This window comes from Mus pahari, chromosome 1 (genome assembly GCF_900095145.1).
Source record: "Mus pahari chromosome 1, PAHARI_EIJ_v1.1, whole genome shotgun sequence".
NCBI classification, from domain to species: domain Eukaryota; kingdom Metazoa; phylum Chordata; class Mammalia; order Rodentia; family Muridae; genus Mus; species Mus pahari.
The window spans coordinates 167,419,281-167,436,438 of NC_034590.1; the positions used below are offsets into that span (position 1 = coordinate 167,419,281).

Below are 17,158 nucleotides of genomic sequence, written 5' to 3' on the forward strand. Positions count from 1 at the left end.
GGTTCACTAGCCACTCACTCGGGTTCACCTAGCCACTCAGGTTCACCTAGCCACTCAGGTTCACCTAACCACTCAGGTTCACTTAGCCACCCAAGGGCAGAGCTGGGTGAGCATCCACCTGCTGGCTCAGCGATGAGTTATGGTGAATCTTTCATCAATAAGAGTATCATTCTAACAGTCCCTAGCCATTTCTGTGTCCATGATACCCTGCTTATTGCCTTGAACCAAGAGCAGGCACTGCCCTGGGGGCTGCAGAGCTGAGGTCTGATGGGGACTTATGATGGGGACTTATGAAAGCAGCCTGTTTCTTCTAGGATTTTATGGACCAGGCTTCAGGCTAAGTCCTTCGCATAGACCAGCTCTCAGCCACAAACCGGATTCTAAGCCTGAGTTAATTTCACCCCTTCCTGCCCCCCCCCACCATCCCCAAGGACTTCTTGGAGGCACTTTGTTACTTGAGACACAAGTGCTCTAAGTGCCTTGGGGTACTCTGAATACACTTCCATTGTTGGTCCCAAGATCTTCCAATGGTAGGAAGACATGACAAGGGCCAACTGCCCATAGCTTACGGTCTAAAGTGGGAGTACCTGTTGCTTAGGGTTGGCATAGGGCCCAGAGAGATGGTGGGTGGCACTATGCTCCACTCTGTGTGTCCTATACAACCACAGCACATGATCACTGAACTATCACCACCATGTCCAAGACTGGACAAGGATGAGGGACCTGTGCAAGCTCACATGGCTGGTATGGAAGAAGGGAGTGTACACCTCAGAAATTTAACTGCAGAGCCTTCTTCCAGGTACACGGAGCATGGCTGCATCTTCTCTCCCCTTACCCGCCCCTACTCTTGGTTAGTGAAAGATCTCTCCTTTCAGAGCATTGGGGCCTATTCCTGTTGCTACTGTTTTTAAGAGAGTTAGAGTTCAGAAGGTGGGATCTGAGCCCACCTTACCAAGCCTCCCTGGCAGCTGTAAGCAAAGGATAGCAGTCAATGTGAGCCACAGTCAAATTATCTTCAGATGCTCAGCCCACCCCGTGCTCTCTGCTTACCCATGAATCTTCACTTCGTTCACCCATTTTCATATGTATGTGGCGTCCATGGTGTATATGTGCATGTTCACATGTGTGTGGGCATAAGCATGTTCATAGGGGTGCACACTGTGTATGTGCATGTTCACATGTGTGTGGGCATAAGCATGTTTGTGGGGGTGCACACTGTGTATGTGAATGTTCACATGTGCGTAGGCATGAGAGTGTTTGTGGGGGTGCACACTGTGTATGTGCATGTTCACATGTGTGGGGGCATGAGTGTGTTCATGGGGGTGCACATTGTGTATGTGCATGTTCACATGTGTGGGGACATGAGTGTGTTCATAGGGGGGTGCACACTTTGTATGTACAGTCATTCTCTGCTTTCCTTATTGAGGCAGGGTCTCTCACTGAACCTGAAGTTCACTGGTTTCTGGGGAGCCAAGCTCTCCAGCTTGTCCTGGGGATTTGTCTCAGCTTTCCCAGTGCTAGAATAACAGGTGACTGTCATTCTCATCTGACTTTGATGTGGGTCCTGGGGACCCAGCCTCTGGTCCCCACACTTGCTTGTCAAGTGCTTGTCCACGGAGCTGTCCCCCCTGCTGGCTTCTGTCTGACATCAAACATATTACAACTGGTCCTGCTGGTGGTCTGGCCTTGAAACTTACTGCTCCATCTGAATAGATTCCTCTATCCCCTTCCCTTGTCTCCTCTAACCCTAGCCCTAACCCTGATGCCCCATTGTCCATGGGATATAAGCTGGGTGGAGATACATACTGGCACCACCTGTAATCACAGCACTTTAGCAGCTGAGGCAGAAGCACCTCACATGTAAGGCCATCATGGGCCACACAGAGAGGCCCTGCCTCAAAAATTTGCATATCTGCATGAACATGTGCACCTGTGCACACACACACACACACACACACACACACACACCACTTCTATGTTCCGTTCATCTCCCTAGCAGGTACCTCCGTCTGAGATATAAGATATTCGCCATATCAATTATGGTCAGCCTCCCTCCACAGGGCTTCCACAAGCATGGGGGATATGCTGGTGATGACTGAAGGAGAGAGGAGTTGAGGGGATGACAGGAAAAGAGAGAAGAGGAGAGATGAGGGGCGGTGAGAGGGGAGGAAGGTAAGAAACTCATAGCAGGAACACAGGTGAGAGGAAGTTTCTAAAGAGAGGTGGAAGACAAGATAAGCCAGCAGAGTGCTTATAGTAGGTGCTCAATAAATATCCATTCAATAAATAGCCCCAACCTGGAGGACATAGGCCAAGTTTGCAATGTAGAGGGTTCAAAGGTCAAAGAAGAACCTCGGTGTGGTAGGAAAGAAGATGGCGCACTCTCGAGCCTACCTCACTCTGCAGGGCGTGTGCTTTCTTGGCCCAGGCCATCTTCAGATCCTCGGGCAGGGAGGTAAACTCATGGCACTGTGTCCGGTAGTCATGGTCACTGGCTAGGGCCTGGGCCTTCCTGGCGTGGACCAGGTGCACCATATCCATGGGCAGGTGGTACTGAGCTTGGCTGCTGGCCGCCTCCTTCCTGTACTCATTCTCACTCTGCAGCTGGCCCATCCGCTGGCAGTGCCGTAGCCTCGGGTCATCACTCACACTCCGCACCCCAATGAGCTGTCCACGCTCCTTCACAAACTCATGCCTATAGAGAAACTGGAAGGGGCATTCGGCTGATCAGGCGCCAGTGCGTGCATGCCTACCTCATGGCAGCATGGAGTCAATGTGTGCCCTAGGGGCTGAGGGTTGAAAACTTTATACCTCCCTTCCTATCTCATTAAAATCAGATTCTCAGAACTTTGGGAAGCTCCCTGCTCTCCTTATGTGTCCTGTGGCCAATAGGAATTCTATCAAATAGGGTAGGAAAGAATCTTGTATTTCATCCACTCATTTGGAGAAACATTAGATCCTGAAACAGGATCTCCCCATTTGAAGCCCATGATCTCTGTGATTTGTTTTCGGGGAAAGAGAAAGAGAGAAAGTCACTGTCATGTCCCAAGGCTATGGGTGTATGAAACACAGCTGTGGATTGTGGAGGGAAGTGACAGAGAGCCAAGAGGAGGCAATCACCATCTCTTATCTTGTCCTTGTTCTGGATGCTGCAAACAGGCGACTTTCAGGTGACCGCTGCCCACCACTTGCAGTTAGACCCAAGTGCCCAGCTCCTTCTGCTGGAGACTGTTGCATGCATTTAGCCTGTAATCGACCCTCCCTCTTCTGTGGAAGAACCTCATTCAGAACTAATATATTATGCAGGTGACACCTTGTCTCACACAGCTATAGATTTCCTTTAATTCAGGAAAAATCTGCCTCACACACTGTTTTACATGAAGTTAACAGAGACGAGGCAAGATGGAGGTCAGGGGATTCCACTCACGTCACTGGCTATGTCTCCAGAGGCCCGCGCAGCCTGGAAGGGGAGGGCGTCTATTGTCAGCTTGTAGCCTTGAGCACGAAGATTATGCCAAGCCTCCTTGTATTTTGCCTAAAGTGGGAACAGAGGTATATCTTTTAAAAAACACACGTGAATCGATTAGCAAAGGGTGCATGCCCTATCGTTGTGGCATGGTGTCCTAGAATCCATTTGTGAGCAGCAAACACTTTTGGCTTCACAGAGCAAACTCTCATTGGCACATGTAGGCTCTGAGCATACACGTATATATAACACGCGTGTGGATTTTACACAGGCATCTGCAACGGGTGCTTTTTTAAAATCTTGGGCACAGAGTGGGGAAGCGGCTGTTGGATCACTTCAGGCAGGGAGAAAGGCTGACCTCGCTCAGGTTGGCTGCGTTCGTTTTGGCTCGGATGAACTCAGGCAGACCAAGGGTCATCGTGTACTGGTGTCGTGCGTCCTCGCCAGCTGCTTTATAGAGACGCTGAACCCAAATTAAAAATAAGTAAATAAACAGACAAGCAAACAAACGAATAGACAATGAGGCGCTCTGCACAAATTACAAAAATTAATTAACTGATAAATAAATAAATAAATAAGTAAACAAATAGTGAGACATTACATACAAATTAAAAATTAATTAACTGACTAATTAATCATCAATAAATAAATAGTGAGAAGACAGTGGTGTGTGAGTCCATGCTTGCTTCCCATGAAGGCTTCCTGGGATACGGTTTCAGCCTGAGTTGATGGACATTTCTTTCAGTCAGTCAGGCTGTCTGAGTCACGTTGACTGAAATAGGACCATGTACGGAACTGCTTTACTTAAATATGGAGGAAGATAAACAAGGGGCAAGTGTCCTGAAATTCATTCCCCTGATGCAGCACAAGGTGACCCTAAGACCTGGGACACTTAATGGAAGCCCTGCTGGTGGAAAGAGGGAGCCCTTCCCTGATGCCTCAGGATCCCTTCTGAGAGCAGCTGAGCCAGAACCACCCTGGAGGGCCAGTCCCTGTGATCAGAAATGTGTCAGTGCTTGCCAGCTTCTATCGGGTCAGAGGCCGTCCTAAAACAGCCTCTCCACGACACACAGCTTAGAAAGAGGCAGGGAGGGCCAAGGAAGAGTTTTAAACGGATGGCATCTCTGTGCAAGATGCTGAACCCTGTCTCTTTCGGGTTCACATCTTCAGCAGCCACTTCCAGCTTCTGAAGGCTTGGGCTGAATGCGGAGGTGAGTGGAAAAGTGAGCCAGTGTCCTCCACATAACTTCTGGAAGCTAGAGTTGGGAGAACCTGAGGAACGGAAATGATCTGACAGGAGAACCCCAGCTAGGGGAAGAGCTGGGAGGGTGGGGAAAAATAATTTTGCTAGGGGAGACCCCTTCTCCTCATTTTCTTTCTTATTGGGAATAGCAAATGTTGGGGAGAATGGCTCTAGGAGATAGTGACTGAGGTCAAGGTGAAAACTTCCAGACAGACACCATGTGAGACCTGCCTTTGGATAACCACACGTCTTCCACAAATGAACATTATATTGGTCAGCCACCATCTGCCTAGAATAGAGCCATGGGCCAGATTTTCTGACTATGTACAAACAAGTCAGCTGAGGGCCATGTCCACAACTCTTTGGGTCTAGCCACAGTAGGGTATGGCCTGAGGCTGATTCCAACCTGCCCCTGGTCTAGAGAAACCAGACTAAAGTCTAAAACAGATGCCCAACTGGCCCTCCTGTCCCCTGAAAGACATTCAGGCTCTGTATAAAATGTTTTTGTTGTTGTTGTTTTTCTTTCCAAATCCTCCATAAATACAAATGACTTTCCCTTCCCCAGGTCACACAAATTCACACATCCTTTCTTTTCTTTTAAAATCTAGCCATCCTTGAACAGCCACTGGAGATTTTACCTCATTGGTGATCTGGTTGCTGAACTTGGCATGCAGGAGGTTGGGGGTGTCTGTCACAGCTGTGTACTTGAATGACCCAGGATGCTGGCGGTATTTACTCTGAGAAAGGAAAGAGATAAGGTAAGGGTAAGAGATATGGCAAAAGAGGAAACAGTGCTGTAAGTCCTAATGTGTGTGTGTGTGTGTGTGTGTGTGTACATGCACAAGCACAAACACGCCTGTGTATGTACATGCACATGTGTGTATCCCTATGTGTACATGGATGTAGAGGCCAGAGGATAATTTGGGGTGTTGTATCTTCTTTTTGAGATAGGTCCCTCACAGGACCTGGAACTAGATGCCTAGACATCCTGGTGGCCAGAGACCCCAGGACCCTCCTGCCTCTGTGTTTCTCCACATAGGAACTGGAAGTGTGTGCTACCACACCCACTTAAGCCTCCTTCTGCCCAGGCTGCCAGCCCATCCCTCTAGAATCCAGTAGGCCATCTCCCTCTGCAGGAGAACTGGACCAGCTATACTTACAGTCTACACTTGAAGAAGCTAGACACAACTTCATGAAGGACACATGAACTGTGAACTGTGAACACTGTGAACGTTCAAAACCACACTCCTGTGGGGTGACACATTTGTAATCCCAGGACTGGAGAGGCAGACAGGCAGCTCCCTGGTGCTCACTGGCCAGCCTGCCTAGAAGACTTACTGAGTTTCGGGTCACGGAAAGACCCAGTCTCAAGAATAAAGAATAGCTCCTAAGGAGCAAAGTCTAGGCCCCATGTACACACCCACACAAATGTATACACAAACACACACGCCACACCTGCCTGCATCAGGACTCAGAAGCCATTGGCTTTATGGGTTTGAAAATCCACATGGGGCTCTGAAGAACATGGGCCATGGAGAGCTTTGATGCAGAGGTTGTTCTGGAAATACAGAGCCCAGGGCCCCTGAGCTCCCCCAGGGTACCGTCCACCCATCTTAGCTTGCAGGCTGGCACTAAACACCTATCCCTCTATGCCCAACACATCCCGGTCCTTCAGTCCACCATAAACATCATGGAGGTGAGTAAGGTTCGCCATGCATTTAGAGAGCTTAGCATTCTGAGTCTATTTACTTTTTTTTTTTAACCAACTAATCAGCAAGCACATAACTGGCATCTCAAATACAGCTGTCAGCGAAACACAGGGATTAAGTCCGTGCCAATCCTTACAAAAGCCGGGCAGGGGTGCTCTGTATAACCCCATGTGACTAATTTAGAAGCTGGGGATCAGAAAGGGCAGGTAACTAGGCTGAGGTCACAAAGCAGATGAGAGCCGACTGAGAATTTCAATGCCTTATTTGTGGTTTTCAAAGCCTTCCTGCTTTCCACTGTACCACAGGGCTGCCCTTCAAAGGACCTAGGAAAAGTGCATCTTATGGGCTCATGAGTCAGCAACTTGATATTCTTGTATGTGTGTTTTGTGTGTGTATGCATGTGTGTGTGCAGAGTGTATGTATGCATGTGCACGTATGTACATGTGCATTCATGTGTGTGTACAATGTGTGTGCATGCACGTGCATATATGTATACAGTGTGTGTTGCACTGCGTACATGTATATGTGTATGTGTGTATGTATGAATGCCAGAGGTCAGTGTTGAATACCTTCCCCTGCCACTGCCCACTTTATTCTAGAGAGAGTCTCTCACTGAACCTGGGACTCACTGCTTCAGCTAAACTCATTGGCCAGTAAGCTGCAGGAATCCTCCTGCCTCCATTTGCCCAGATCTGGGATTACAGATGAACACTGTGGTGCCTGGCTATGTAAGTGGGTGCTGGGGTCCTCACATTACTCATTTAACCTTGTCCCCTGAGCCATCTCCCCCATCCCCACCAAGCTTTCTTAGGTGGAGTCCAGTCTGAACCAAAACTTCAGTAAAAACAAATACTCAGGACAAGAGGTGATGTGACGGCTCAACCTCCAGCCGCCTGAGCAGTCGGACACAGGTCCACTGGGACGCCTGCTGTGGACATCCCGTAACACCATCACCCTCTGGAGTCCCATGGTACCTCGCTGATGAGCTCAGAGGCTTTCTTTCTTCCTTCAATCTCCAGCGCTCCAGGAATGACACAGGGAATACCACGCATGAAGTTCAAGTCCGAGCGGTACAGACTCTACGAGGAATATATAAACATCAGAAGAGCCAAACTCTGAACAGAGAAGCAAGAGAAGCCAGGGTCTCCGGACACCATCTAGAAGCGCACGGCTAGTACCCCAGGCCGTCTGGGTCTGTCTGTACAGATGTGGTACCACTCAACAATGCTGCTCCTGCTTCTCTGCAAAGGCTTACCAGGGGAAAACGTGGGTCAGAAGGAAGTCACTTGGCTGTCACTTCTCGATGAGCAGCTGTGACAGGGGTACTGGATGGAGTTTTGTTTTAATGTGAGCTATCAAAACCTAAATGCTGGGGAGGATTATGGCTAGAAAGTCAGGTGTCTCGGGGCAAACGTACAAATGGTTTAACCAGGCTTTCAAACAAAAGCCAGCAGCAGTGGGTGGTATTAATTAATCATTGGTGAAGGAAGAATTAATGAATGAATCCAAAATAAGTTGGCAAAGACTCATTCGGGTCTGCACCTCTGTGGGTAAGTGGGTTTTTAACCCTAACCCTGAGTGATTTGGAATGACAGTTAAAGAGTCCCCACGTTTACTTCCCTTAGCCAGCAAAGCACCAGGTGTGCTGCCCTCCGACTGGAACCACAGCACCAGACAGGACAAGCTCCTGGGCTCTGCATAAGTGACAAACTGCCTACAGTGAGCCTGGCAGCTCCTTCATCTCTACAGCTCTACTCGGGTTTCTGGTAGTTAGCACAGCCACTCAGTAAATGCTGTGCATAGGCACGGTGTTCCAAGGGTGACAGATCCCGGATCCGAGTTCCAACCACTGCACTTGCCCACCCTGTGCAACCACAGGTCTCACAGTCCTTGTTGCCTGTACATTTCTGGAACAGGCAAACCCACCAGGCTGGGGAGGAAGTTGGGTACCAGGGATGCTGCTGTCTTGAAGGAAAGCACACCTCATTTCCTCAGGAACATATTTACCTAACTCCCCTCTCCTCGTTGCTTTGCAGAACAGGCATCAGGAGCTGGGCTCGTCATCAGAGGAGTGAAGATACCTCACAAGGACTAAGAGAACCCTGGGAGGCATCTCCAGGGCCTGACTGCCTAGCTTCAATCTGTGCTCCCTCCATAAAACAGTACAAAGGTTTTCCATCCAACCTGAGGCCAGGGTCAAACCCTGAAAACCCACAAACCCATGTGGCATCTCACCCCATCCCTCACTTACAGTTGACCCGATTTAGACTACTGAGTTCCCTTCTGTGTGTCCTCTACATCTTCTCTGAGCAGTACGAACGATTAACACAGGGATATTGTGGGGGTTAAATGAGGTAATTTCCAAATATAATGCTTTGAATTCAATAGGGACTCTCAAGGAACAGTGGCTATTCTCACTGGAGTGCTATAATTGTGCTTTAGGATGGTGTGAGACCACTTGGACTAGATAAAGAAGTTTAGGATGCCTGACCTAAAGAGGCTACAAAGAGCCACGAGGAACTGGAGGGTCACTGGCCTGTGGTCTGAGCTGCCAGGAGAAGGGTCCTGAGGGAGAGGCCCGGGCACTTTACCTCACTCTGTAACTTGTGAGCTTTCTTGGCACAGCTCAGCCTCAGGTCTTCTGCCAAGGCTGTGTGTTGGGGGAGCGGATGTCTGTAGTCCTGGTTGCTGGCCAGGGTCTGAGCCTTCTTGGCATGCACCAAGGTTATCATATCCAGCGGCAGATGGAAGTGAGCCTTTGAGTGTTCAAAGCCTTTCTTATAATTCACCTAGAGGGGCAGGCAGATCGGCAGCCATCATTTCAAAGCTCCTATTTGCACAGGATCATCAGGGAGAGCAACTACGATGCAACCATCCCATCAACCAGAGACACTGATGCAGACCATGTGGCCCCCTTGCAGACAGACACACACCTAGCAAGCATCCTGGCACCTGGCTCAGGACTTTGCAACTCTTGGTCATGGAAGTAGTCACTGTCCTGGGTGCAGGGGCCATGGCTCCCTGACTAGGAGGAAATATAAACAAGAGACATAACCCAACACCAGGGAGCCCCTTGATCAGTTTCCTAGGTCACCCTGTTTTACATTGTCCAAAAGGCTCATGAGTTCCATTCAATGTGCCCCCCCCCCAATATCTGTTCAAGTTCAGGGCCTCTCAGGTCATGGCACTTGGCAAACAGCTCCATCAAACATTAGATGGATTCCTAGTCAATCTGAGAGCCAGCAGGAGGAGAGGGTTGTCTGAGAAGTAAGTCCTGAGAATAGATACTCATCCCAGAGCCCAGCATATATATCTTGAAAACTGAGGAAGAAATCCATTTCAGACTTGCCAGCCCCACCAGCCCTGGGAGGAGTTGTGTAAAGGCCGGTGGTTCACTCCGTAGCCCACAAAAATAAAAATATCTCTGCAGGCCAAACACATCTCACAGACCACCTAGACTCAAATCAGAGAACGCCCAGTCCAGAACAGAACCAAGAGGCCCACAAATCCAAGAACATTTTACAGAGGAAGAGGCTAAGGTCCTGAGGAGATTTCATAACTCTGCCCAGCAAGTCAGGAGCATCAGGATCACCCACTCCCCAGAGGCTGGGCGACCTGGGCCGGCTGTTCCAGGAGCAGCATCGTCGGGTGGGCCCTCCTCAACTCCTGCCTCTCCTCCTACTTACATCACTCTGCAACGAGGTCGCGTGCACTGAATGAGCAAGGCTGAGGTCATCTTCCAAGCTCCGGGAGCCGAGCATCTGGCCTTTCATTCTCTCAAATGCTTCTTTGTATTTGTACTAAAGGGAGAGAGAGCGGGAGAGAGTAACAGCTCAGGGACAAGGGACACAGAATGGAAGAGGTGGGTATTGGGCGAAAATGTTTTGTTCTTTTGACAGTAACTGGGTGAGTTAAAAGGGAGCGCGCAGGAGTCGTAGAAAAGTCTATTCTTTCATATGCAAGACTCCCAATGACTAAAGGGCTCCCATTTGAAATGGCGGAAGCCTTAGCACGTGGGCAGCCCAGGCTGAGAGACGGTGCAGGCATCGTTAGCTCCTCGCAGGCTGGCTTTATGAAATCTCTTGGTGGAGGGTGCATTTCATCTGCCCGGGTTCCGTGTTTACAGTCCGGCATTTGGCTTTGTGCCCTGGGCTAGGGAATTTTTTGTGTGAGATACACTCTTTCTCGCTGATTATTATCCGATTGCCCTCACACAGTCGGTTTGGATGGGAGAGGATATGAAATCCACAGGCAAAAGAAGGCAAGAGTTAGAGGCAAAAGAACTGAAACAGGTCTGGATTAAACGTTGCCACAGAACTGGATGCTCACGTCACTTATAACTTCACTGGACGCCTTTGCTGCCTGGAACGGAAGGGCATCCAGCCTCAGCTTATATCCTCCATCTCGAAGCCGGCTCCAAGATTCCTTATAGCGAGTCTGGCAGGGAGAAAGGACCAGATCTGATAGGCCCCTACATTCTGCTTCCGCACTTCCCCAACCCCCATAGGGATCTGGTTCAGTAGGTCTCCCTCTCCCACCTACAGCCCCATCTGGGGTTAGAAATCACTGTGGCTTAGAATGGATTGTATCCTAGAGTGAGCTCCTGCCTCTCGTCCACCCTTGGCTCATGAAGCCATAGAGGGGATGGGTTAAGAACAAGGGCTTAGATCTGACAGACCCAGCTAAAGCTTGCTGAGCAGTGAACTCAGTGCAGAGGCATAAGGCATGAGGCTGTGCTTGTATAGCTCGTTATGCAAAACAGAAGAGCCACTACCAAAGACCAGGAATGACTGGAGAGGGGCTCTTAGAGAAACTACAGAGGGAGGAGTTGAGATCTCCAAGTGTGTCCTTGGCACAGCCACCAGCTACATCTAGCGCTATTTAGATGTGTCTGTATTTCAGCTCCTTTACGTGGAGGCCTTGATACTAAAGGAGATATTTTTCCCGACTCCTCCTCCCTAGTGGGCTTGCATTTGCACAGGATACTAAACCGGTTACAGAGCCCAGCGTAAGCGCAAGTGTGGATCCCCTTGTTCCCAGCGATTATAAACCCCGATATCATGAAGCCCATGAAGGCACACCATCCCCTTCTGTCTCTGAGCCGTATCCCACCATAGCGGCACAGGGCGCCATGATGCCGGTGAAGATGCCCTGCCCTCCCTCCTCTAACCCAGCATCCCCTTCGGCAGTTTCACCTCGCTGATGTTCATGGCGTTCAGTTTGGCCAGCAGGACTTCAGGCAAGTCTGCAGTCTGCGTGTAGTGGTGCTTTATACTCTCCCCTTGTTCCCTGTACAGTCTCTGTGGGCACAGAGGGGCCTTTGCATTACACCCAGAGCCGTTCCCATGCAGCCAGCAGCCACGTTGTACTCCAAGAGTCAGAGGGCCTGCGGCTGCTATGCCATCAGAGCTCTGATCAAGGCACCCTGCCTCCACTCAGATCTCTCACAGATGGCACAGTGAAATTCATGTCACTCTCTTATCAGATCTACATTCTGACTCAGGGCATGGCGGGTGGAAACCTTCCCCACCACCAAGGCTACACTTAAGTTCTTCTGGGACAAGTGTCACCTGGCCACCCTTGACTATTCACTTCAAGCTATGCAATAGGGACTGGGGTCTCAGAAGGCACACAGGCAATGGCATTCTGCAGGGGGTGTTACAAGCCCACCAATACCCTCCTTCAGTCTCCACTTTTAGGATTCCCGACCTAATAAATATCCCCTCAAAAGTTTGGGTTTTATTTACTCAGAACTCGCAGGAAGCTTCAGGCAGCTTACAAGTTTGCTTGGTGGCATACGGCCACCTAAGAAACTTTCAAAATTTCATGTTTCCATCCCAGTGCCTAGCGGACATGTCCAGGGTTCTACATATCACAGCAGTGCCCCCTAGAGTTGGTTAGGATAAGGACACAGCAAGTGTTTTTCCTCCCCAAGAATTTCTTGTCCAGCTAAGCTGCTCAGAATTCAGTTTGACTCTGATGAGCAGATAAACAAGGAATCAGTTCCAAAGTCCAAAAGTCTGGGTGGCATACCATCTCATAGCATGAAGAGTACCCGGGCCCTTTTGGGATGCCTGTAGACAAAGATACAACCAGAATTTCTTATAAAGCCATGCAGAGAGTTTTGAAATCTGGATCCCAGGGTTTGTCAATATTTTTGTGTGTCAGACATTGAATATTTTAAGATATTTCAAAGCCAAGCCTGTCTTACGCATAGATCTGTGGACTTTTCACAGTAGTTGCAGCCCGTTAATTCCCGTGCTTAAGGGAGTTTTTATAAAACCTCAATGTTCCATTTAATCTCTAGTGAACTGAGCACGGGGTCAAATCTTGGTTTCCGGTAATAATACAGAATATGGTAAAAAAAAAAAAAAAAAAAAAAAGTAGCTTAAAAGTCAGGCTCATGCCCACAAATCAGCCTCAAATCATTTATGAAAGTGTGGGGAAATGAGAACATTGTGTCAATGTCTGCCCTTGGATCCCAAAGAGCCCTGGGCCCCATCCCAATTAGCCAGAACCTCACTCCAGGTTCTAGCTCTGAAAACAACATTTTTGAACAAAAGGAGGAGGGGGAAAGGGGCCTGGCAGCCACAGATCTGCAAGCTATGCAGAGGCAAGGAGGGAGAGCATCCAAGGCCAGGCGGCAGTGGGATGCAGAGCCCCACTTGGCACAGGAGTACAGCAACGCCCCGTTTGCATCCTAATGAGGAAGGAACCCCACCAAGGGGAGCGTCATGAAAGACAAGGGTCCCTTCATCCTCAGGACGACAGAAGGAGCAGACCCGAGATCCCCTCCGCTTCAATCATACCACTGAAAGAGAGCACACTCTCGGAGTCATAATGTACATTATCACTTACATCCACTGCTTGGGTATAACTAATCCTGGCCTGGACCATCTCCGGAGTGTCTTTAATACTGGTGAACTTCAAAGCATCTGGATGCTGACGGTACTTCTTCTGTTGAGCAGGGAAAGATCAAAGCTGTGAGTTTTGTGCCGCTCTTTCATGCCATTTGAAAGGGAAAAATCACAGGTTGCTTGAGATTAGAGTGAATTTGTGAACATAATTATTATTCGGCTTCCTCCATCTTTATTTCTTAGGTACCTTCAGGTTAATATTTGTTTCCATTTAAGAATAACCTGGTGTCAATTAACATTAAAGTATTGCTACCCGGTGCAAAGACGACACCTCAAAATTAGATTACACTGGTAAAATACTGTAGGGTATACACTTCCAAAGCCGTCCTTCGGAGAGGCTTCAAATACTGTGTCGCAGGTGTTTACGTCTCAGTTTGGCAAGAAAGTGCATTCCTGGCTACATTTACCGATTGAAGCTTTCTGTTTTCCTTCCCCCAAAGGACCCGGCAGCCATTATCACAGCCCAAACCCTGCATTTAACACGCAGGGTGTATACACTGTAGTCTATGCTTTATCTGGCATATGTGCTAATTCTCAAAGACATTACAATAAAGAAGAAAAGGACCCATTTCCATTGAAAGGAGCACTCATAACATTTGAGAGACGTAGAATGTGCACACTAAACAAAACAAAAAGCAACAGAAAATGTAAATGCCAGCAAAGGTCTAGATGACTCTGAAGAACTCTGCACATCATGGTCAGGTTCATTCCACATTCTTTTAATCAAAGCACATTTTTCAGAGCCTGAAATATTATAATCTTAAGGCTACAGTGAAGTTTATTTTCCCCCAAATCATAGTATTTTCTAAACACCTGCTCATTTGTCTGCTTGAGTTTGTGTGTGCTCTACTAGGCTATCTTAGGTGCAATTAAACACAGCCAGCCACCTGTGCTTTGCAAATGAAGCTTTACATATAACACAGCCACGCTCATTCACTGACGTAGTCTCCATAAGCATTCCCAGTGAGCTGTGATGGAGACGATGCAATCAGCAAAGCGAAAAATATTTACTACCTGGGGCTAAGCAGAATAGTTGTAATGACTTCTGTGTCACACCTCAGATGTATGTGTATGTGTGTATGTGTGTGTGTCTGTTTCTGTGTTTATATGTGAATGCACGTATGCATGTATTTGTGTATATGTGGATGAACACATGTATACATGTGTATGCATGTGTGAATTCAATTATACATGTGTGAATGAATGTATACATGTATGTGTGCATATGTGTGTGAATGCATGCATTCATGTGTATAAATGTATGTATATGTGTGCGAGTAAATGTATACATGTGTGTGTGCATATGTGTGAATGCATGTATACAAATGTACATATATATGGAAATGCATGTATACATGTGCATGCATGTGTTTGTGAATTCATATATCCATGTGTATTTGCATGAATATGTGTGTGAGTGTGTCCATAGTCATGTGTGGCTCTTTCCACAATGTCGAGTATTCTCTCTGAAAGTTAATCAGCCCAATTTGACAAGAACCTACAAACATAGGATAGCTGGGGAGAAATTGTTAAAATACATCCTGCCAAATATAAAGTTTGGTAAGTGGACTGAAGTAAAGATGCTAAGAACATCAGCAAATGTCTTGAGAAAGTCTGCAAAATGAGGAAAGTATTGTGACAAAGTTGTAACACACGGAGCAAACGATTCCCCTGAAAGTCCTTGGTGCCAAACTAAGACACATAAAGACATCATCTGGAGGTCGGAACTGAAAATGAGCAGGTGGGGAGCGAAGCTCCTCCTTTAGGAGAGGGCCCAGTGCTAAGGTTGGCGTGATTAATCCTGAATGTTCCCACATGTATGTTTAGGCTGTTGAGAGGCCCTTTCTCAATTAAACAACAACAACAACCCCCCCCCAAACCAACATTGACCCCACAGAGGTCCCAGGGTTCTCTGAGTCTTAAGTGACGAATAAGGTCTCTGAAAATTAGGTCAGTACACACAAGGCAAGGTCAGCAGTTTTGTCTAACATGTGAGGAGACTAGACTACAGATCCTGCAACACTGGGCAAGGGTGTTACAAAACCAACATGGCTGCCATTCTACGCTGACTATGTGCTCAGTAAGAAGTGTGCTTTGAATCAACATCTGAGGAACATCGCTGCCAAAACTAAAGTCTTCAAGGGTTATGCAAACTTAGGGCTCCTCCCTGTCCAGAAAGTTCCAGAAAGACCAGTCTACTCCAAAGGCAATGGAATGCTCACTTGCCTTCTGGACACAAGCCTTCTCAATAGGCATGAAGGGGGTGAATTTGGGTGATGCTGAGCCTCTAATGAGCCCGAGTTTCAAAACCACAGTTCTCAGAGGCTTTCTGTGCAGCTGCCATTCTGCCCCCTAGAGGGCATCTGCTGCCTGCCGACATCTGCAACCTTTTAGGCTGCCACGGCTTGACGGAGAGTGCTTCTGACACCTAGAGGCCAGTGATGCTGCTGACCATTCCCGGGAAAGAATCAATGTATCAACAATGTATCAACAAGAAACAATGTATCAACAGCACAGAGGCAGAACCCCACCCAGTCTTTAAAACTGCTGCTCAGGGAGACTGCCCAGAGAGCAGGAGAATGGCTGTTCTCATGAGCAGGACCGCCTTCAGGTCCACTAGGGTGGCTGCACCCTGACAAGGGGAGACAGTAGAAGGGACATGTCCCTCCCACAAGAAAGAAAGAACTAGGTAGGTCCCTATGTTGGACAGCATTGTGAATATTCACAAACTGTGCAACAGAGGAGAAATGCGATGAAGCTATGGAAGAGCTTCCTGGGCACCGCAGACCTATCCTTCGCCATCTCTCCTGGGCCGCTTCATTAAATGGTAAGGGGTGGGGAGCAACGGATCCCCATTTGGGGTTGTCATTAGTATACATAATATCACTTGTCACCCACTTTGTTTGTGCTAGGGCTCTATGGGCCCCTACTGGTATGTGTGTGGTATGCGGGTTCTCTCTAATTACCAGTCCTAGTCTGGGTTTGGAGGCCTTTCATGTAGCTTTGCCTTTTGAGTGGAAATTATTTTAATTCCATACAGAAATGCCGCGTGCCGAATACAACCAAGCCCATCGCACACACTGTCGGGGAATCTCACCTCACTAATGAGTTCCCCTGCCTTCTTCGCCTGCTCCACATGTAATGACCCAGTGGCCACCCAGCCTGTGCCTTTCATCCACTTCATGTCTGCCCTGTATTGGTTCTGACAAAAGAAAAAGGATGGGGGGAGAGGCAGGCCACTGTCACTGCAAAGCCATTTAAAGGGCTGATAGCTTTTCCAAGGCACCCTTGGTGCCAGCTGATTCAAACCAAATGCCATTGTCTTACCTGTTTCTGAGGAGTCATGTGTAAGGCCCCCAAATATACAAATTAACCCCCCCCCTTTAATCAGAGGTTTACCCATAGATGGTGGCTTTAGGCCCTACCCAACATTACTCTAGGTATGCAGAAGGTGCTGAGTCAACCTGGGCCCTCATTAGGGACTCACATCTTCCCTCTGGACAAGAGCATCCCCACTGTTGGCTGTACCAGTATTGCTTAAAGAGACATTCAGGGGAGAAGACAATGATGGCTCAGAACAGAACCAAGTAGGAGCCATTGGATGGACCATCAGGGCATCAACTCTTTCCTCCTAGAACTGTGGGGCATGGGATAACAGGCCTCACTTCTTCACTAGCTACTGAATGAATAGTTTTAATGAAAATTATTTAAATGGACACCTTTGTTGAAAGGTAGTCCATCATCTATGTATCCTGAAACAGACATGCCAGGAAGGAATACAGGGACAGGGACATTCGCCCCTCCTCTCCTCTCTCTCTCTCTC

The 17,158-nt window shown here is 48.2% G+C and overlaps 1 protein-coding gene across 1 annotated transcript in view; it reads right to left on the reverse strand.

Annotated features, from left to right (window-relative positions):
* Nucleotides 1-17,158, reverse strand: part of Nrap (nebulin related anchoring protein) — a 73,670-nt gene that overhangs the window by 13,534 nt on the left and 42,978 nt on the right. Inside the window, exons 24-34 of the mRNA XM_021218276.2 lie at nucleotides 16,433-16,537; nucleotides 13,277-13,375; nucleotides 11,614-11,718; nucleotides 10,748-10,855; nucleotides 10,105-10,218; nucleotides 9,010-9,207; nucleotides 7,393-7,497; nucleotides 5,348-5,446; nucleotides 3,825-3,929; nucleotides 3,428-3,535; nucleotides 2,395-2,706 (exon numbers count right to left, since the gene is read on the reverse strand). Coding sequence (XP_021073935.1) covers nucleotides 2,395-2,706; nucleotides 3,428-3,535; nucleotides 3,825-3,929; nucleotides 5,348-5,446; nucleotides 7,393-7,497; nucleotides 9,010-9,207; nucleotides 10,105-10,218; nucleotides 10,748-10,855; nucleotides 11,614-11,718; nucleotides 13,277-13,375; nucleotides 16,433-16,537 — 1,458 coding nt within the window. The remainder of the gene's footprint in view (nucleotides 1-2,394; nucleotides 2,707-3,427; nucleotides 3,536-3,824; nucleotides 3,930-5,347; nucleotides 5,447-7,392; nucleotides 7,498-9,009; nucleotides 9,208-10,104; nucleotides 10,219-10,747; nucleotides 10,856-11,613; nucleotides 11,719-13,276; nucleotides 13,376-16,432; nucleotides 16,538-17,158) is intronic.